This window comes from Triturus cristatus, chromosome 3_2 (genome assembly GCF_964204655.1).
Source record: "Triturus cristatus chromosome 3_2, aTriCri1.1, whole genome shotgun sequence".
In the NCBI taxonomy this organism is placed as follows: domain Eukaryota; kingdom Metazoa; phylum Chordata; class Amphibia; order Caudata; family Salamandridae; genus Triturus; species Triturus cristatus.
Genome location: NC_140584.1, coordinates 871062432 through 871085762, shown reverse-complemented (window position 1 = coordinate 871085762; position 23331 = coordinate 871062432). Strand labels below are relative to the sequence as shown.

Sequence of the window (23331 nt, the reverse complement as noted above, 5' to 3'; positions counted from 1 at the left end):
TGGGTGCTGTCTCATTAAACTGGTGAACTGTGAAGTGTGTTATGCTGCCAGCACAAAAAGGCACCACTGCTGCTAGGCCAAGTAATGGCAAAGAACTGAACTGGAATGGAATTCTGGGAGCCTGAGCCTTCGTGATCTATGCTACACCTGGCTTTGTTTTGCCAATTAAGAGTGTTTTTAGGAGACTGCGAATCTCAAATCAGGGCAGGTTATCAAGATACCATCAGTGCAGCTATATGCGGTCTCAAAGTGAAGCTCAGAGTAATAGCGTAAATCTAACTTGGATCTTATTTCATACAGTAGGTCAACCAGTGCAAGAGCGGGAAAAAAAAGTGGCACTAACTCTCCAGACTGCCCAGTTCTGCAGCGCCACTAGTCAATCAGGACCACTCCTGCCCATATTGACATAAGCATAGATTTAAGAAGGCAGGACTAGCTCATGCATATCTGCGACAGTTGTTAACCAACACATAAAGCATGTCTTCAAAGCAACTGGCCTGAATGCGTACTCAACAGACAAAGCAAACAGGACTTTTCCATCTACGCACCCAGGATCTGGAATGACATTCAAGTATCCGACCATACCACTCAACCCTGTTCCAAATAAGTAAAGAGCTGGTTCTTCAAAGGACACTACATCACAGTTCAGCAATAGCCCAGTTTTGCTCTTGGAACAGAGCCAACCCTCCAATCACTTGTTAACTGTATCTTGATCTTACGCAAGTTTTCTTATATAGTTAATTGTCACTCATTTTAAGAGTCTCCATTCCTTACAAATGCAGTTACTAGTGGACCGGTTTTACTGTGAGAACAGCTAGGGTCTTGAGAAGTTACCTGAACTTGGGGAAGATGGATTTAGATCACAACGCAAGGGGTTACTAGTTCCAAAGTTTAGCACCTTGATTTTGGTAGGCTCTGCCGTCTTATTTTTCACATTTGAATTTTTGTTTGGTTTTGCCACAAAATCGTAGTTTTTAGAGGCTATGAGAAAAGTAGATGAAACGTACTTTACAAACTTCCGAGTGAAAAATTAGGTACTGTTTCCGAAAATTTTATGAAACAAGCAGGCTGTCGTTAACTGATTTTTGTGGCTGACTGGAAGCCAATCTATTAGGTTTAGGTATCCCGTGACATGATCAGATTTTCTGAAATGGAATACATGCCTCACAATAGCATTTTGAATTTTTTTGAGTAAGCCAAGGCTAAACCTAATTACCAGAGTCTAGTTTGGATTGGATGTAGTTGTTAGCCACTACAATTTTATTCAGGAAAGAGAGAAACTGAAAAATGTGTCCAGAATTCCATGATGGAAAACACAGGATATAGTGACAGTGCATTTGTGGTTCAAAGGGTAAATGGCTAGATGAAAAAGTATGACGATTACAGACTGATGAGGTGGCTTTTGGGCAATTGCCTATTGATTGACACCACAGTGAGCTGACATAGTTATGTAACCTGTTGAAGGCCCACAAGATTTCTGTTTTAGAAGGATTACAATTCAAGTAATCTTTTGTCATCTAAGTTTCAGTTGATTCCAAGACTGAATGAATATTGAGACTTAGATAGTCAGAGGTTGGAGGCGCTTCGAATATGAAACGGAACTAAAGGTTGAACAATACTGAACCTTGTGGGACTCCCTATCCTAATGGTTTAGGGCAGGAACTAAAGTCTCCTAGTTGAACTGCTTGTGTTCTTTCTGACAGGAGCAAAGACAGCTATTTTAGATGTATTTGCTGTGTACAGTGTTCTGCTGTCTTTTGGATAGATTCAGACTATACATATACCACGCACGCATATATATGTCACAAATGCAAAAGATTAACAGACATACTTAATGCCAACTCACAATCAAACATCAATGTAATGAACACTTAAATCAGCTTCAGGAATCTGAGTGGCATGCCCTGCGCCCGTTTGTGAGGAGTTGGGGGCTGGATTTTGTGCCCCATCAGCACTTGTGGCCACAGATGCCGCCGCTGCACCACCCATTCCACACTCGGAGGCACATACATAATTGAACTCAGGCTCCCGCAGCGCGGGACGCGCTTGGGCGAATACCGGGCTCGTCTTCGCCTGGAGGAGGCTGCCCCCACCCCGCTCGTACAATGGAGAAGCCTGAAGATTAAGCTCGGTGGGTGAGTCCCATAAAACTACAATTTGTTTTTAATACGTCATACTTCTTATTTTGCACATTTTATAACCCGGGCAAGATGGCTCAGTGACCAGGTTTGACTTACAGACTATAAGGCTAAGGTGGCTACTGGTTCAAAATGGTGAAGCGTAAAGTTCCGGGCCCACAAGACCCCGCTATCAAATTTACAAATAGCACCACTTTGGATTCTTTTTTAGCCTGAGCTGTAGGGGTCATCACCACTGAAATTGACTTGGCTGACCGTTGATTATCGTTCGAGGTGGGTGGGGGGGCATGGCTCTTTATTGAGGTGGGGGGGAGGTGGATGCACAGGACCAACAGTTAGCCCCCCCCCAAAGTCTCTCATTGGCTCAGACCAAACAGTCTAAACTAAGTCTTCCTTTAGTTTCCCCCATGGTTCATCCCCCGGACAATCCTGGTTTGGAAACTTCAAACAATAGCATTTGCTCACCATTGCCTAAAAGGAAGCGGCCAACTAAACAAACAGCAAAAGCAAAGGGATCGAAAGGTTCTTATAATACATCAAGATCCCGTCCCAGCTGTAACTGTCCTGACCCAGGGAACTCCGCTAACTAGGACTAGTTTAATGTGCTCGGCAAATTTAAGGACACGAGCCAGCCAAGTATTGCTCCTTTGATCGATAGACTATCCGCTATAGAGTTAGCTTTCATAACACTGGCCGAAGGGATTAAACCTTCAAAAGAATTCATTAATTCAATCTGTCCCACAAGCATAAGGTCCCCTGGACCAGGTCTGAACTATATAAATGGGTGTGAAACTTTGTCTCAAGGCCAAGTTGTGGAAGGATTGGTTACTTGTGTTTCTAACCCACTTTAGCAGCGCTCCCAGCCCTTGGCACCTTCGGCATAAACTGCAACAAGGAAATTATCAGAGGTAGAGAGGACTCCAAATAGCCAGATTGTTCAATCGGAGCCAAGGGTAGTGGTGGGTAGGAAGGTCAGGCTCCCATGCCTAAATTTACCCCCTAATTGTTGTCCCTATGTAGCTATCTGGCAGGGGTACAAAGTAACAACGCAAACATCACTAAAACCACCGGTCAACTCCAAAACAAAGTTTGTCATTGGTTAGCAACAATGTCCACTTTGATTGTAAGGACTATGATGATACTTTGTTTGTTAGAAGGGTTGGGTGGGTTGGTCCCATGCCAAAATCCCTAAAGGGGGATAGCGTTTTGCTCAATTGCAGGTATCCTACTTTGGCCAAGCGATTACTTCAAAGTTCTAATCCACTGTCCATCAAGGTAGCAGGTATCTACATCCTTCCGCTTGGCTTCTTCTATCGTTGCTTACAGTGCTATCCTCCAACAAAGGGCAGTATGAATCACCGCACTTTTAGGCACCCAGTTATCCCCATTGATCAAATAGTTAACCCTGTCAGAAATAGATTTGATCCCCTGTCTGCTATGGATCAAAATGATTGACTTCAGGATACCTTTTCTCGCCTACCTAGCCATAGCTACCCTAGCTCGGCCAATGCTTACCCAAGTATACCACCAATGGTTTCCCAGGTCGTTTGCTTAGAATTTTAAGCTGGAATACAGCGGGTATCAGGGAAACGTTGGTGGACCCTGAATGCCTTAATTTTATTTCAGATTTTGAATTTATTTTGCTTCAGGAGACATGGGCCTTAGAACCATTTGGTTGGGATGGACTCGAAAGTTTCTATGTGGCAGCAACTCCTTCCCCTGGTTTTAGGCCGCGAGGGGGGTTAATCACCCTGGTCCGATTCTCAAATAATTTGAGGGTATTTCCAATTCCTCTGAGGCACAGTGGAATCCAGCTATTATGGGTGATTATTTCTAAATATTTACACTTTTTCCTAGCGAGCTTTTATGATTCTATCAGCGACCCTGGGTGCTAGATTCAGGCACTTTTTGAAGTAGTGTCACTTTTAGAAGCCAGATCATATGCTTATTTTAAATCTTTTAACGTAATAATAGGTGGGGATTTTAACGCCAAGCTAAGACATGTCAAGGGAATTACCCACCTTTGTGGGATGGGGGAAAGGGACCATCATAGACAACATTTTTATTTCTAGGTCACTTGATGGTTTTGTCAGCCCGGGGGTGGTACATGAAACCAACTTTAGCGACCATAACCCAATAGAAATTGGGTTACGAGTAAAAGCTAGTCCGGGTGTAAATCCAGATCCAAGCCTAACCAGTTTAACCACGAAAGATTGGGGCCTTAGGGTGAAGTGGCGCACCCTCCAAATACCCAAACTAATAAAGCATGCAGGTTGACAGGCAATCACCTGCGTGAGGCCCTTAATATTAAATCCCATAACCAGGTTATCATCAAGGATGCAAGAAGGGCGTACATATTAGCTTTGGGGAGGCGGACAGCCGAGCTCAAAGAAGCCTCTTGGGATTGGTTGGTGTCCACCTGCTCCTCCAGAGATTCCAGAGGATTTTGGGCTGTGGTTAATGTAAGGCAGCCAAACATGGCTGCCCAAGATGTCATAGGTTCTTTCATTTCTCCAGCCCTTTGCGTAGCCCACTACCATAAGGTGTATGCACTGGATAAAGATTTGCCAATAAATCAGGGTAACAGCGACAATTTGTTTCCACTAGAGATTAGGTTTGATTATGAGGTTTATGAAGCAATCATGGGAAGTCCGTCGAATAAAGCTCCTGGCCCAGATGGGATACCAATGGATCTATACAAGGCTTAACCACACCTCTGGACTTCAGTCTTGACTAACGCTCTTAATGCTGTGCCCTAGTTAGGTTTACCCCATCTTGGAAATCTGCTATCATAGTCCCAGTGTTTAAGAAGGGGAACCAGCAGGACCCCATTTGTTATAGACCTATTTCCCTGTTAAATTCAGTTGTAACGGTGGTAGGCCGAATTGTTTTACACCCCGTAGAAGCTTGGATAACGATATTATTTGCCCTGTCCAATATGGATTTAGGGAGGGGATGGGTACGCTGGACAAATGCTCGAGTCTTAACCTTATAATAGGGAAATACTAGTGCCGAAACAGCGGTCCATTTTTCTCGCATTCATGGACCTCAGTAGAGCCTTTGATCGCGTAAATAGGTCTAAGCTCTGGGATATCCTTGGGGCAATGGGACTGCCAACTGTTTTTCTTAGGAGCCCTCCATACAGATGTAAATGCTTGTGTTAGATACAGTATGGAGGGGGAGACAACTGAATCATTTAGCCTCCCACGGGGGGTGGGGGGTGTCAGGCAGGGTTGTGTGATGGCACCAATTTTGTTTCTGTTATACATAAACAGCTTGAACACCTGCCTGATTGAAAACGGGGTAGATGTGCCTAAGGTAAAGTCAGTCAGTGTGCCTGACGACACCGTTTTGATGGCCAGACCAGCAAACGGATTAAACCTTCTGGTTGATAGGTGTGTTAATTTCATGGATGATTTGGATCTAGATACAAACATTTTAAAGACTCATTATATGGATTGTTGGAGGAAGGCTGGAAAAATCAGACCCATTGATATTAAGGGCCAAAAAATTACTAGGGTTCCCACCTTTCCTTATTTGTGTGTATTATGTGGTCAACAGAACAACTGGCTTCCCTGTATTTCCAATCGTTACTCTAAAGTTACCCAAGCATGTTGTGCCCTGTTTGAATTCTCTGTTGGAGGTACCAAGCCTATTTTTCCCCTGTTGCAGATCTACAGAATGAAATGTCTCCCAGTCTTGACATAAGGTGCAGCCATTTAGGGGTACCGTAAGTGCAGGGTGATTCAGCAAGAAGAGGAATGATTCTGTAGAAAATTATTGGGCCTGGGTCTAAATAGTGCCTCTTTTTTTACCCATGAGGAACTGGGCTTAGATTACGTTGAGGTTCAGGTCAAACTGGCTCCACTGTTACTATGGATTTCAGTCTGGGTTGATGAGGAACTGTGGTTCAACAGGAGCGTGATTGAGAACTATCTGGAGTGCACCTATGGTCAAAAGATACCATGGATAAACTATATTAAAACCACTTCCCGTTCCCTAGAATGTATAGATATTTTTAACAGGCCACATATTCTTAAAAAAGGTGACCGGGCCTTTTTAAGGAGCTAATTTTAAATAGATTTAAAGATGAGAGGGAAACTAGGGCGCTGGAGAAACACTCCTACAGATCCTATTTGCTCCTGAAATCCGTAGTTGGCACTGAACATTATCTTACAGTAGCTAAACAGCCTAGAGACAGATCACTGCTCACAAAATTTCGTTTCAGTTTGATCCGGACAATGATCTGTTTCCCTTCGGGTCAGTTTGATTGGCACGCCCTTTTAACCTGTCCTTGTGATGGTTGTTTCCCCCAAACTTAAATACACCTGGTTACATTTTGTACATTTTATGAATTTTTGCGTAAAAGGTATCGGTTAACACTTAAAAGAAAGGGGTTGTGCAGTTTCGACCTGCCTTTCTACATTTACAGCTTTTACCTGACCAGGTGGCGATGCTGGCGGTGAATGTGTTTTTAAATGGAGCCGTACATTGGAATAAAATAATGTGCTTAAGAAATAATGATGTGTATGATAGGCTGTTTCGCAATTTCTAAATTGTATCTTAAGGTTTATAGATTGTGGAACCGCATTGAAATTAACTGGTTTGTTAAGGATTTTATGTGGTTTTTATGTTTATCTTTTATGATTGTAATGTATAATCGAATAAAGATTAATTGAACTTGAACTATATATATATATATATATATATATATATATATATATATATATATATATATATATATATATAAAATGGGAAAGATTACCAGACATACTTGCTGCCAACTCACAATAAAACATCAATGCAATAAACATTTAAAACAGCTTCAGGAAAGCGAGTGATACGCCTTTGCAGGGGGTAGCCACTCTTCTTCATATTAAACTGCTGTCAAAAATAAACATTTTCGGTAAAGTAACAGGTAATTGAATGCCGAGATCGATCAGGTTTATATAATAAACTGGAGTAAGAGGGTGAAGGGAAGAGGGGCCAAAAAATACAACTATCCCAAACATGGTGTGTATGAAAGTGTTTTATTAAAATCATTGTAGCACCATATTGTCATTGGAAACTCATCACCAGCAGAAAATGCATTACTGCTTTGGAAACAGCTTGGCAAAAGCCTAAAAATGCACTTGTGTGCTGTAATAACCACAGCATACCATTTCTTCAGATGCAACAGTTCTCATGTCCTCATATGGAAGAAAGATGCCGATGAGATATCTTATTCGGTTCGGTGTAAAAATTGGGGTGCTTCTGAGGCAAAGAAACAGTAAGAAAGATTCAAATAAAATCTGAGGTATTTGGGTCAAGCTTTTCTTCCATAAGCCATTATAGTCACTGGGATAAATTTAAAAAACCCGTTTATGAAGCGCAATAAAACAGACACAGAACCCTCTGTATAAAATTCTGCCTGCAGGTCATAAAATTGACAAAAGACCAACATGTTAAACATCCCACATTCACAGCAACAGTCTGTATGCTGTTCATTGGGGTTTTCCAATGCATATTAATTCCTGCTCAATTTCTTTTTTTTTAAGAAAGGCAAGGGGTAGGAGGCAAGCGGTCCGCGATCTTTAAAAATTAACAGAATAACGGTACAATTAACATGTTTCATTTAAAAAACCTGCATCTTCGAGAAGGTTTACTGGGTTTGGTTACTGGTTTGCAGGATTGGTTACTTTCACTGAAGAGCACGCCAGCTCGCATAAAGCATTAGCAACACAAAGTAGTCAGAATAGGCAGTGTCTTCTATGTCGCAGCTTGCTCAGACTTCCCGGAATAGGTCTAAAATTGGGTCACACAATTTGGCTCGTAAGCAAATATTTAAGGAGCAGAATTTTCAAAGAATGTGACTATAAAAAGGACATGTAACTTCATCCAAGCAAAACATTTTTTAAGGGATGGTCAGTTTTAGCTCCACCTCCCAAAAAATGCTAATCGGTTGAAAAGTTACATTTTCATGGTGTTCACAGCACTATATAGAGAGCACTTTAAAGACTGATTTGCAAACTCAACGCCTACTCCTATACTCTAAATGGTAATAATCCTATGGCCTTCAATACTAAGGCACTGAAAGAGAAAGTGATCTGTTCAGTATTATGCAGAGCTGGGAGAGCCGAAATAGCTCCACTGCTATCAGTTAGCAAATTAATCACATCGAAACCAAGGGCAACATGTTATAAATAAAATATACTGTCTCTTGCACCCTCTCCCTCCTTACAAAAAAAGGCTTGATAGATGTTAAAAGACGTTTTGGATGTATAAAGAGCAAAATAAAATATGCAGGTGTATGTGCCTTTAAGCGAGAGTAAATCTGTGCGGCATCAGATGAACCGTTGGGCTGACAGCACTATAAGTCCCATATTCACCTCCCCACACCACCCATCACTGTTCTAGGTCTTAAGGCCAGTGCCTGCTCAAGAGCAAGACTCTGTTGTGTCCGTTAATATGGCTTCCCGCATAGATTGTGAATCTCTTCTGCCCCCTTGGCTTCCTGGTACTGGGCTTCGATGCTGCTGAATGAGAGCCACAGGGGCGGTGGTGGGTGGGACGTGAAATGGAGCAATTGAGGAATTTCATTTGGCCAAAGCCCCCATGGGGTCCCAGGCAGGCAAAATAATGGGTTCTTGCTTGAGCACCTCAAGAATCTCCTCCGACAAATATTTCTTGTCAACCACCACTTCGTATACGTACTCTGAGAACCAGTCATCAGTCATGATGAGGTAACCTGAGAACAAAGAGAAAGCATTGTCCATGAATGGAATGACGTCAAACTACTAGAGAAACATTATTATTAGGTCAACTCATGAAAAATTACCAAGGTGTTTCATGAAAGTCTAGAAAGATACTGTGCTAAACATCAATAAGGTGTCTCAACACATATTTGTAAAGTGACTGATACAAATTAAGGAAGCTGCTCAAGTAGAGAATGAATGAGGAAGCGATGTGTCAGCTCCAACAAGGTAAGTTTATTTGTGACCTTCGCAAGACGGGGATTCCAGCCTGCTGCCTCCAGCAACCGCCTCTCCGAGAATGCCGACCGCACTCAGAATTCAAAAGGATTCCAAGAACGCTACGACAGCCCATGAGACACAGCAACGAGACAGCACCAGGTAAGAAAACCCATCATAACACATCTCCTTTTCTTACAACAGAACAAAGAAACATCAAAGCATGAAATTAACAAAGCACAAAACCATGTGCAAATACAAAATAGTTAGAACTTACAACGTAAGTAACATCACAGTGGTACAAGAAAAACTGCTACAAAACATTGCAATAGCAAACAGGGTAAAAATACAAACTGGAAAATGAGTGGCACAAAGAAACAGAATGAATAAATTATGAAATCCCTGAATCTTTCTGGCACACGACACTCACATGAATGTTTAACAACACAGTATGGTTTGTTATGAGCAACGTCGTTAAATTTTTATCAAAACCTCGATATATGGACTTATCAATTTTCATATACAAAGCAACTCTCCTGAAATTCCACTTTTGCCCATTCTCCAATACCACATGCCACCTATGCACTTCTTTCACTTTAAAGGGATCAGAAAATGTGTTCAAACCATGCTCTCTTCTCCCTAATTTGACTTTGATGAGATCACCAATTTCTATCTTCGTACTCTTTTCAGGTAGCCTAGCAAATGTGGAATCACACACCTTCTCACACATCCACTGTGGAGTAAGTTTTGTCTTTGGTATCTTTCCCCTCATTTTAGTAAAAGGAACAACATTGGTGACACCATGTAGGGTAGTATTGTAAGACCATACCATGTCTTCAACACACCTCTGAACATCACGTTGTAACGCCCTGAACGTCTCAGGATCGTTTAACAGACACGACAATGAGGACGCAACCACTTGTGAAGGGTTAGTTCTTTTAATGAAGGCAAATAAAATACAAAGAACAAACAAAAGTTATAGTCACTGGAATCCTCCAGGCTAAGTACGTTACCAGCCCACAGCACGGATGGTCCTAACCGTCCTCTGCATATACGCCGATCCCGGCGTATGCCAACAGAGGGCAGAAATGAAATGGCCGACAATGCCAATCGGTAGGCTGTGAGGGGCACGAAGAGTGTTGGGGAGAATCGAGGAGTCAGGGAAACACCCAGCCGGGGTCTCTACCTGAAGGGAGCAGCCGCTCAACCTCTTCCTCAGACTGCACCGGGACGCGGAGTCACCTCCTGGTGATGCGTCACCGATACCCCAATCACAAGCAAGAAGACTGAACCGAGAGCAGCCGCTCGATCGATCCTGTGGACTTCCGAGTCTGTAACGCGGCAAACACCTCCTGGTGTGCGTTACAGCTGGCAGTCCCTGTGTCTCTGGTCGGGCTGGGAGTTACGACTCCAACCAGCAAAAGCGCCACTGCGCTTGGACTCAGCCGAGTCAAAAAGCGAAGCTCAATGGTTGACCGGTAGAGCTTCCGGGTCCTTCACAGGTGACGATGGGGCAAGACACGGCCCAGGGAGTAACGACTCGACCTACCTCCGTTCTTGCCTTACTGGAGCACCACTCCGGAACACTGCTCTTCACGAAGCAGGTACGTCGGTGTAAACACAATATCCGACAGCCTTGTACCTCCCGGTTCCTCCCTTTATAGGGCGTGTTTTCCTTGAGTTATGTAACAGCTCTCCTGTTTACATAAGGGCGTGTTTCCCTTGAGTTATGTAACAGCTCTCCTGTTTACATAAGGGCGTGTTTCCCTTGAGTTATGTAACAGCTCTCCTGTTTACATAAGGGCGTGTTTCCCTGTATGACAGGAATTCTTGACAGTACATCCTCCCTCTCAGCGGCTCCCCACGGGTCCAGCGCTGGCAGGAAAACGCCGATGGAACAAGGAGACCAAGCGCGGAGCATGAACCCCTTCAGCCGGTTCCCATGAATGCTCCTCCGGGCCATAGCCTTTCCACGCAACCAGGTACCACAGCTTCCCCCTGCGCCATTTGGACGCCCGTATGCCCGACACTTCATACTCCACCTCCGACTCCACGCATACCGGCCTAGGTGTCCCAGACGGCTTGGAGGGTGCTGGTTTGAGCAATGATACATGAAAGACAGGGTGTATCCGCAATGACTGGGGCAAGCACACCTTCACGTTCACGGGGCCCATACACTTGGTAATTCGATAGGGGCCCATGTACTTGGGATGGAACACACTGTTCTTTCGAAACCTCATGTTTCTTGTGGATATCCAGACGTAGTCTCCAGTGCGGTACAGTGGCCCGGGCCTTCTCTTCCTATCTGCCGCAGCCTTGTATCTTCTCTTGGCCTCTATTAGGACAGCCCTTGAGCGCATCAACGTGTCTTTTATGTGTGCCACCCTGTCCGCTGTGGCGGGAATCCTGTCCTCTCTGAACGGATGTAGAAATGGCAAGAACCTGGGATGTTGGCCATAGTTGCTATAGAACGGAGATGACTGTGTGGAGCTGTGAGTGGCGTTGTTATAGGCTATCTCTGCAACCCATAGCAAGTCGACCCATTCTTCCCTGCCCTGGTCCACAAAACATCGCAGATACTGTTTGAGCGTTTGGTTCAGGCGCTCGGTTTGGCCGTCCGTTTGAGGGTGGTAGCTGGTGGACAGGGCGGTCTTAACATGCAGCGCAGTGCACCAAGTCTTCCAGAATTGCGCAGTAAACTGCGACCCCCGGTCCGACACGATCACCCCAGGTAATCCATGCAGTCGTACCACATTCTTTAGGAGTAGTGACGCCAATTCCCCGGCCGTAGGGACTCTCTTGCAGGGGATGAAGTGCCCCATTTTCGTCAAGTAATCCACCACCACCAGTATTGCCGTCATCCCCTGGTCTACCGGTAGGCCCACCACGAAGTCCAGTGATATGCTATCCCATGGTCTATCCGGGGTCGGAAGTGGATGTAAGAGCCCTTGGGTTCGGCCATGGTCGGCCTTCATGGTAGCACACGTAGGACACTCCTGTCCCCACCTCCTGACATCCACTCTCATGGTTGGCCACCAGAAATGCCGTCCCATGCTAGCCACCGTTTTTTCAAAGCCCAAATGACCTGCGCATGGAGAGTCATGGCACCAGATGAATGCTTGTTTCCTTAGCCTAGGCGTGGGTATCAATAGGCACCTGCCCTTCAGGGGTATCCCGTCCTTCAGCTGCCATTCTCTGTGACTGAGGAGCCACCTCCGCCATGCGAATGACCTGATCCCTCTCTTTATTCCCCTCAGGAAAGTATCCGGTTGGATAACCCCCAATACCATCCTCGGGGAAATGATGGAACGCTCGGTTGCAGGCAATGGTTCCTTAACTGCAGATTGACGGGACAGGGCGTCCGCCTTCCGGTTTTCCGTCCCCGGCCGATATGTGATGCGGAAGTTGAACCCCGCAAAGAAGATCATCCACCGCAGCTGCCTGGGAGAAAGGTGTCTAGTGGCCGTCATGAACTGTAGGTTCCGATGGTCCGTGTACACCGATACCACATGTCTTGCCCCCATCAACCAATGCCTCCATTCGGTGAAGGCGTCCTTGATTGCGAGAAGCTCCTTCTCCGCAATATGGTAGTTGCGTTCGGCGTCGTTGAGTTTGCGGGACATGTACGCAACGGGATGAAGCACCCCTGTGTCGTGGTTGCGTTGGGACAAGATAGCCCCCAGCGCCACATCCGACGCGTCCGCTTCCACCACGTAGGGGAGATCCGGATCGGGGTGAGCCAACACCGGCGCCTTACCAAAGGCGCTTTTCAGGGCCTCAAAGGCTTTGTTCGCTTCAGGGGACCAGACAAACTCCTTGGACTTCCTCAGTAGCTGTGTGATTGGGGCCACCACTCCTGAAAATCCATCTATAAACCGCCTGTAAAAGTTGGCGAAGCCAATGAAACTTTGGACGTCCTTCACGCTTTGGGGCACCGGCCATTCTTTCACCGCCTTGATCTTTCGTTCTGCCATCTCCTGTCCCTCTGGACTCAGCATCACTCCGAGGAATTCCACGGATGTGACGTGGAAGTCACACTTGCTGAGTTTACAAAACAGCATGTTTTCCCTCAGCTTTTGGAGCACAGCTTTGACGTGGTGTACGTGCTCCTCCACACTGGACGAATAGATGAGGATGTCGTCGATATATACGACCACGTAGATATCCAACTCCTCTCTGAATACCTCATTCAAAAAGTACTGAAAGGCTGCCGGGGCGTTGCACAGACCGAACGGCATGACGAGGTACTCAAAAAGGCCGAACCTGGTCTTAAAGGCGGTCTTCCACTCGTCTCCGTCCCTCATGCGCACCAGATGGTATGCCCCTTTCAAATCCAACTTGGTGTAGATACGAGCTTTCTTGACCTGTTCCAGAAGTACACTGATGAGAGGCAAGGGGTACCGGTTTTTTATGGTTATCGCATTCAATGCCCTAAAGTCCACACAGGCTCTCAGCTCCCCATTAGCCTTCGGGATGAAGAAGAGTGGCGAGGCGGCCGGAGACTTGGACGGGCGGATGAATCCTAGCTTGAGGAGTTTATCCAGGTACCCCCGGAGATGCACGTTTTCAGGCTCCGCCAGGGCATACAGCCTGCCGCTGGGAACGCTGGCCCCTGGCACCAGGTCGATCTGGCAGTCAAACTGTCTATGTGGTGGTAGCACTTCCGCCTTCACCTCATCAAATACATCCTCAAAACTGTGATAAGCCTGGGGGAGAGCCACATCTTTTTCTGCCGCTGTAGCCACCGTCTGACTCCCGCTCTCATCTGCGTCAAGGGATTCCGTTCTTATTCCACAATGCAGGATGCAATACGGTGACGTCATTTCGATGCGATGTGTTGGCCAATCCACAAAGGGGTTGTGTTTCTGTAGCCACGGCAATCCCAATATGACGCCATATTGGGGCGCTCGGATGATGTTAAAATCGATTTGTTCCAAATGGTTCCTCCCATATCTCATCGGAAGGACCCCCGTGTGCTGTCCGATGGGCCCCGTCACCAATCGCCTTCCGTCTACCGCATAGACGTCTTCGGGTACTGCTTTGGGAAGAAGCACTAGCCCTAGCCTGCATGCCTCGTTGTGGTCCATAAACATGCCAGTGGCCCCTGAATCCACCATGGCCACAACGGGTATCCACTGGTCATGCACTCCCACGTGCACCGTGATAAACAGGTGTCGTTGTCCCTTAGTGACCGAGTTGGAAAGAGAAGGGATGGATGAGTGACTCCGAGATGCCCCTTCTCTGGTCTTGGAGTCCTCTAGTTTTCCGCCGGTATGTCCACCACGGCTGTTACCGACCGGTTGGCCCGATAACGTGACGTCTTCGGTTTGGCAGGGCATTCACGTACGTAGTGGCCTTTTTTGCCACAATATAGGCACAATCCTTGTTTACGGCGTGACTCTTTCTCCGTGGCTGTGAGGCTCGCTCGTATTGCGCTGATGTCCATGGGTTCTCCCTTGGATGCGGTGGAAGTTTCAGGACTTCCCACCGTCACATAGGATGGAAGGGATTTTCCTTTTCTCCCATGATCCCCCTTTCTTTCACTTAGCCTATGTTCCAGCCGTAATACCAGGTTGATAAGGCCCTCACATGTCTTGGGTTGAGGGTCAATATGAGCCATGGCGTCCTTGAGCTCATCGCACAGCCCTTGATGGAAGAGCGCCGTCTGTTTAGCAACAGGCCACTTGGTTTCCGCAACCAGCCTTCGGAACGCGTTGAGATACTGCACCAGGTCGTTGGATCCCTGTCTCAACTCAAGCATTTCACGGTCCGCCATGTACGAGTCAGCCCTTCTGTCGAATACCTTCAGGAATTCCTCGCGAAAAGCACCCCAATCACATAAGAGGGGGTCGTCCCTGCTCACCAGAGGTACGGCCCATTGTGCCGCGTTTCCAGCCAAATAGGATATAAGGAAAGCCACACGAGCCTGACTCGTGGGGAACGCCTTTGGTTTGCACGATAAATGTAGCGCCACTTGTGTGAGGAATACCTGCACTGTGTTAGGATCCCCACTGTACCTCTCTGGTGTTGCCAAGGGGATGGCTACCGGCATTTCCACTACTACCGCAGGGGTCTGGTTCGTGAGGGAGGTGCTGGGCGTGAGCGGGTCCAATTGGATAGCATCCAGTCTGGCTTTTACATCGGCTGTTTCTTGCCTAGAGACAGCCACTTCAACTTGCATGGCCAATAAAGCAGCCAGCACATCATCAAGTGTTGCCATGTCTGTTATCGACCGGGAGACAGTTAGTGTTATTAAGGTCGGATATTTTGTAACGCCCTGAACGTCTCAGGATCGTTTAACAGACACGACAATGAGGACGCAACCACTTGTGAAGGGTTAGTTCTTTTAATGAAGGCAAATAAAATACAAAGAACAAACAAAAGTTATAGTCACTGGAATCCTCCAGGCTAAGTACGTTACCAGCCCACAGCACGGATGGTCCTAACCGTCCTCTGCATATACGCCGATCCCGGCGTATGCCAACAGAGGGCAGAAATGAAATGGCCGACAATGCCAATCGGTAGGCTGTGAGGGGCACGAAGAGTGTTGGGGAGAATCGAGGAGTCAGGGAAACACCCAGCCGGGGTCTCTACCTGAAGGGAGCAGCCGCTCAACCTCTTCCTCAGACTGCACCGGGACGCGGAGTCACCTCCTGGTGATGCGTCACCGATACCCCAATCACAAGCAAGAAGACTGAACCGAGAGCAGCCGCTCGATCGATCCTGTGGACTTCCGAGTCTGTAACGCGGCAAACACCTCCTGGTGTGCGTTACAGCTGGCAGTCCCTGTGTCTCTGGTCGGGCTGGGAGTTACGACTCCAACCAGCAAAAGCGCCACTGCGCTTGGACTCAGCCGAGTCAAAAAGCGAAGCTCAATGGTTGACCGGTAGAGCTTCCGGGTCCTTCACAGGTGACGATGGGGCAAGACACGGCCCAGGGAGTAACGACTCGACCTACCTCCGTTCTTGCCTTACTGGAGCACCACTCCGGAACACTGCTCTTCACGAAGCAGGTACGTCGGTGTAAACACAATATCCGACAGCCTTGTACCTCCCGGTTCCTCCCTTTATAGGGCGTGTTTTCCTTGAGTTATGTAACAGCTCTCCTGTTTACATAAGGGCGTGTTTCCCTTGAGTTATGTAACAGCTCTCCTGTTTACATAAGGGCGTGTTTCCCTTGAGTTATGTAACAGCTCTCCTGTTTACATAAGGGCGTGTTTCCCTGTATGACAGGAATTCTTGACACACGTGCACCTTGAACAGCCAACTGGATTGTACCCTTGACAACCCTATTCATGCGCTCAACCATGCCGTTACCCTGTGGGTTGTAGAGAGAAGTAGACATATGCCTGATGCCATTGTCTAAGAGGAAACTGCGCATGGCATGAGAAGTGAGCTGCGTACCATTGTCAGTAACTAAAATGTGAGGAAAACCTTCCTTCATGAATAAGGACCTCAAATGTTTGATGACAGTACTAGTGGTGATATTTCTTAACAATTCCACAATGAGCCATCTAGAAGAGACATCAACCAACATCATGGCAAAGCGTTTATCACAGCAAAGAAAATCGATGGGACCAATGAAGTCCAAACACACCTTCTTCCTTGGCGAATCACTATGACCAGAAGAGAAGGAGCCCAAGCTTTAAGAATTAAATTTCAACCTTATATCGCTGTCTTTACATAGTGGACACTCTTCATCAAGACCAGGCCACCAAATATTGTTCTTAAGGCGTTTAATAGTGATGGTTTGCCCTAGCTGGCCTTCGTGCACCAACAGAAAAAGTTTCTTCCTGAGTGCCATGGGAGGGATAAATCTCTCACCCCTCAAGATCAAGTCATCAGAGACACCAATGCTAAGTTCATCTTGTAATTTGATGTAATTGCGTAAGGAAGGCTTAACATCACCTTCACGCCTCCACCCAGCGCGAATAGAATCAATAGGTTCACCAAAATCAGGATCCTCTATAGCAGGTTGATGCCATTCATCCTTTTAGATAGACTTAAACTTCTCAGTACATGCATCTTGAACGCTAGCTACCACACACACTACATCCTCTTCAAACTCTCCAGATTCCTCCACTTTGAGTGGTAACCTCGATAAACAGTCTGCTTAGACATTCATTCTTCCAACCAGAGATATATTCAAGATCATACAATAACTCTTATAATCTTGCTGCAAACCTCATCAAACGGGGGGACCCATTACTGGCACCACCTGGAGACAACATTCTAATGAGGGGTTTGTGATATGTCCTAAGGGTGAATCGTGTGCACCACACATAGTTGTGAAAATGTTGAACACCCCATGCTGCAGCTAAAGCTTCACGTTCAATGACTGCATAATTGTGTTCAGAGATACTGGGGGTGCATGAAGCAAACGCTACAGATTTTTCGATGCCAGATTTCTTTTGAGAAAGGACAGCACCAATACCATGGGCGCTGGTATCAACAGTGATGAAGGTATCTTTGTCGGGCTCAAAGGGGGGTAAGAATACCGGCACTGATAATTTCATCTTTAATGTTTTGAAATGCATTGATTTGTGGAGTACCCCAAGAAAAGGGGCACCTTTCCTCAATAACATACGTAGAGCTTCAGTCTTATGAGCAAAATTGCAAACAAATTTCGAATAATATTCAATTAACCCCATGAAAGACTTAAGCTGTTCCTTAGTGGGGGGGAGCAGCTGCCAATCTGATGGCTTTGAGTAAGTCTTCTTTAGGTTGGACACCACTTTCTGAAATGGTGTAGCCAAGATAGTCCACCTCCCTCATCATGAATTTATACTTATCTTTTCTTAATGTCAAACCAGCTTTGCATAGAATCTGTAAAACCTTGGCCAACGTAAGGTTGTGTTCGGCTTCATCCTTACCAGTAATAAGAATGTCGTCCTGGAAGTAGTGTGTATTCTTTACATTCTTAAGTGTGTGCATCATGCGTTGAAAAACACTAACCGCAGAGGCAAGACCGAAAGGGAGCCTTTTGAATTGAAAAGCACCTTCCATAGTTAGAAATGCTGTTAATTTGCGAGAATCAGGGTGTAAGGCTACTTGATGGTAGGCTGACCTAAGATCAAGTTTAGAAAAAACAATTGTCTTGTCCATCAAGAGGACCATTTCAGTAATGTTGGGTAGAGGAAAATTGTCAACAATGATGTTCTGATTAAGGGACCTAAGGTCCACACAGAAGCGGAGTTTGCCATCCTTTTTCTTACTAACGACTGTAGAGACCCATTTGGATACCTCCACAGGCTCCATGACATCTTGCTTTTGCATGTCATCTAGCATTTAATTTGACTTCTTTACAAATGGAGATGGGAATCTTCCTTAAGGCATGTTTCACAGGATGGGCATCATCCTTGAGTTTAATTTCGTGAACATAACCCACGAATCTTCCCAAATCCACACAAAAAACTTTGTTGTATTTGGACAACACAGAATCAATGGTAGGAAAATCATCCAGAACCAAAACTTGTTCAAGTGACCTTGGATCTAATACGATATGTAAATCATGTTGTTGTGCACAACCAAGGATTGCCGGCCCATCATTAGAAATATACACCCTCCCAAAAGAAGCTCTACCCTTGAATTCAAATTTTGTTTCCATGACACCCCTAATAAAAATGATTTCACCACTGCACCCTTTGGGACAAACATCAGTATTGGTAAGAGGAGTATTGGGCCAACATTCATTAAAAAGGTGAAGAGGAATAATGGTGAACATAGAGCCAGGGTCAACCAATAATGCTACAGAAAGGAATGATACATTCCTCATCGATAAAAGCGACCCTATTAAAGGATTTTTACACACTTTGCTTAGATGACCTTTCTTCCCACATTTTTACACGTTTTATCTCTGACAAAATACCCAACAAAGTCCGCAGCATGACTCATGCTGCAACATCTATAGCAACCAGAGAATCTGCTCTTGTCGCTAGGTAATCTAGACTTAAATTTGGAAGAGCTGGTTGTGGTTTGTTTACTTTTAGAATCATTGTCCACAGAAACCTCTTTTTTTTTCTTTTTTTTTTAGAAATTACATTAACAGTGTCCTCTTTTTTTAACTCGAGTATGCATCACCTGCATACATCTGTCGGACTCCTCCACAACCTTGGCAATAGCGATGGCTTCAAGTAGGGTAGGATTCTTGGCAGTCCAAAACTTCTCCACCATCCTCTTATTCTTGCACTTGACGATTAACTGATCTCTGATGAGTTGATCGGTCATGACACCAAAAATCACACTTGACGGAAAGTTCACATAGACGAGTAACCATTTGATCAACAGACTCTTTCTTTTTTTGGGGTAAAGTATAGAACTTTTTGCGTTGCATGACTCAACTTGATATTGGATGCTGTTCCTACCCGGTGTTTGACTCCTTGGAACTTTGCTTATCGGCAACTGTTATCATACGAACCTTGGAATGATGTTCAATATAAACATTACGTTCGTCTGAGACCACTTTGATTGTGGAACCCCTGGGATTATTATCCTCCAGATTTTGGCAGCGATATTGCTCACTTTGGCGTGGCGCCTTTTTCAATAATTTTAAGCTCTGTGAGTACTACATCTCCATTCAATATAAGCGGCTTTGGAATTATACATATCCACGAGGAATCGATCACTTGCTCTTGACGCCCATATAGCTGATAGAATCATACACCGGATCCGTAGATACTCTTCACAAGGATTGAAATAACCCACAAGAACTCTGCCATTTATGCGCTACGTCACGACTCTATGCCCTGAAGAAGTCCTGTTTCAGGACGAAACGCGTCGGCTGGACTGTTCATAAAATCACATTAATGGATTGTTTATGTGTTCTGGAATTTCTATTTAAATGAAAATTAAAAATGTTCATAAAAAGTGACCTCTGAAGAAATCCGTTAATTACAAAGGACTTTCTTATTCTCATATTGTCTATGTGGTGCACCTTTGGTTCTTTGTTATATACTCTGATTCCCATGGGAATAGGCATTGTTACAGTGGGTGCCACAGAGTGTGCACACGTCTTTCCCTAATATATAGGGATCTGATAGGGAGAGTAATAGAAGGTTAGGTGCTGGTCAAGTGAAGGTTCCACTGTGAGTGTTTGTCTTTCATGACTATAGTAACTTGTTTGACACAGTACTTGGAAAGTCTCTGTTTTGCTTCAATATAAGGATTATCAATGGGTTTGCCATCAGCACCCAAAAATTCAGGCACGAATTAGAAAGCATGTTGACCAGCCTTGCCTAAAGAATTAAGCAGGATTGCTTTCTTCCTGGACTCTTGAAATTTTAGGCCATCAATAGCTTCAAGATAATTTTCAAAGATAGTTATCCACTCCTCCTATTCAATAGATGGAGTGTCGCCTTCAACCAAAAATGCAGGGGGAGGTGCTACCATTTGGCTAGCAGCCATAATGTAAAATTCAGAGGAAAATAAAGACAGGATAAAAAAAAAGGATAATTAAGGAAGGAAGGCATAAAATGTGATCAACACGAACAAGGTGTGCAAATCACCGAAGCAAAATGTAAATTAGCCACAACAAAGTAAAAGGTGTGCAGATCACCGTTGAAATCTGCCAAGAAATAATATGAATAACAAGAGTATGGTGTGCGGGTCACCGTGTTGGCCAGCAACACAAAGAGGGAAAAATTAAATACGGAGGTGTGCAGATCACCGTGTCAATCTGCCAATTGCTGGTATGAAGAAGAGAGAAAAGAAACAATGTAGGCATAAGCGATGTGGGCCAGAAGAATGTACAAGTAATGCGGTGCGCAAATCACCGCGTGAATCTGCGAAGAATGTAACAAAGCAGCAGTGTCGAAACGAGGCACAGAAAATATCCGTCTGCAACAATGTATCAACGGAGAGAAGGGCGGTGTAGAGCTGAAAAGAGGCTCACGTAAATGAGCAAAACCATAATGGAACTGACGTTGACGTGCTGAGCAGGATGTTGCTGAGCAGGATGTTGACGTGCTGAGCAGGATGTTGCTAGGTAGCAGTGCGACTGAACGTTCAATCAGCCAAAATTACTGACGATGGGTGAACAGCCGAAGTTGCTAGGCGACGCTCGCGGGAATGAGACGTGCATGAGAGCAACGAAAAGATCATTGTCAAGAAATAGAAAATAAATAATTTGACAGTACCTTTGATAGTCGCAAAAGACATCCAGTGCTACAATCATCTGGGGGTGAAGGTCAGTGGCAAAGTATCTGACGGGAAACAAGGTGAAAGAGGAAGACGCGAGTTCTCTCCCACTGGCGATGGACGAAATCAGGAAATCGTCACCAAAATGTTCAGGTAGAGAATGAATGAGGAAGCAATGTTTCAGCTCCAACAAGGTAAGTCATGACCTTCGCAAGACGGGGGATCCCAGCCTGCTGCCTCCAGCAACTGCCTCTCCGAGAATGCCGACCGCATTCAGAAGAATTCCAAGAACGCTACGTCAGCCCACGAGACACAGCAACGAGAGAGCACCAGGTAAGAAAACCCATCCCAACAGAAACGAACCATGTCCTACCATGCAGTGGACGGTCTGTTTATTTTTCTAGTAAAGCAATTTCATAACACTTGCCATTTTGCGCATCCCCTAATATATACTGTGCTGTTAAAATGACCTGTTGGCTTTGAAGAACGTCCCATAAAAGTCCTCATTCTGCCAAGAATATTTTTATGCATAGTTCAAGGGGTACTACAAGCCATGCATGCTATTGAGTGTGGCAAAAGAAACACAGCAACAAAGTCCAATTACTACATATGGAATTAAGTGCAATTGTTGCATCATCTGCTTTTGAGTGAAGAACTGCAGAAGAGGACAACATGATGCAGCATCACCATGATAATAGTTAAAGGGAAGATGAGGCCCAAACACCGGGTGAATAGTGATAGTGTACTTAAGCGATTAAACTACACACAGATGAAGGATCTCTTTTTATTTTTCTACATGAAGCCTATAAGATCTGGTTAGTCAGAGTCCTCAATTCCCAATCATTTGTGCACCTTCTGAGTCTTCCATTCCCGCAAACGCAACCACACCTCAGTTTTCCTATTGCAGCACCTGTCTCCATTAAGGCAAAAATCTTTTTTTTACAGAACCACCAACATAATATACATAAAATTGGAACGGTTTGCCATGGACTCTGAAATCGTTGTGACCAAGCTGCGTAGAGTTTGATGCTCCTTGGTTAGCACTGTTATAAGCATACAACACCTTGCAATGTCTTCAGGTTCTAGTGCTCCTAACCCCCAATCTGGCACCACCCAAAAGCACCAAATCGACAAACAGCTAGACAAGATTCCATTGTCTATATAAGAGAACACTAACACAAGTCACACGGAGAGGTGTGGCTCACTGGTTAGAGGCGGCTGATCCCTAAGAAGAGAATCGGCCAGGGACCAGGGTTCAATTCCCGACGCGGCAGGGTTGTGGACCAGGGTCAAAACGGACTCGATAATTCTTGCCTCGGTACCTACTCTAACCAGGAACACACTCGGCAACTCTGGGCATTAAGCTTGCCTCATCTCTACAACGGCCCCCCACAGACACCGGGGATGCCTGGTTTCACCTTGGAGATACCCAGAAAGGGACCATCTCACAGGGAAAACCAGGACGGGTTCCCCAGCGGTCTTCAGCACCAGGATACTCCATGGAGTCACAGTGCGCTTTAAAAGTACACCCACATTTACATTTACACCTTGAGTCCAGGTTTGTACCACAAACTCAATTAGGATGAAATAGGTCCTGTAACTCTGAGGCTAGTACCAGCAGCCAAGCTTCATGCCACATACTCTAGAACCTCTTATACATATTAACCTCCTTACCCTGAATTAATAGCGGCCGAGAGACAACAGATAGTACCAACTTTAAATGATGGCTGAACCAACAGTTCACACTTGCACCTAATCCACATTTAGCAGTCAGTCTAAGTAAAAGGGAAGGTTCAACCCAGCAGTCGAAAAGGTTAATAAGCCTCAAAGCAATGCCATTTTATCTCCCCTTTTTAATAAAACCAAATGTCACGGTTTTGTTTGCAAATTTACTTTTTCACTCATAGCAACCCATGTTTAGCTTATTACTGTAACAACAAGGCTGGTGCTTCATAGAGCTGCCTCCCTTTATTATGTCTGTTTATATTATAGGATTGGCTTCCTATTTCATCATCACTAACAATACGAGTCCCGTGTTGAACTTGGTTGATAAGAGAGTTCAGGGAAGCAGGCACAAATAAAACATGGAGTAGGAATCTCTGGAGAGCC

At 45.2% G+C, this 23331-nt stretch overlaps 1 protein-coding gene across 1 annotated transcript in view; it reads right to left on the bottom strand.

The window, feature by feature from the left end:
* Positions 1 to 7152: 7152 nt before the first annotated feature.
* The window catches only part of BLMH (bleomycin hydrolase), a 512280-nt gene continuing 496101 nt past the window's right edge, over positions 7153 to 23331 (bottom strand). Inside the window, exon 12 of the mRNA XM_085649231.1 lies at positions 7153 to 8865. Within this exon, the coding sequence (XP_085505357.1) occupies positions 8714 to 8865 (152 nt within the window). The 3' untranslated portion in view covers positions 7153 to 8713. The remainder of the gene's footprint in view (positions 8866 to 23331) is intronic.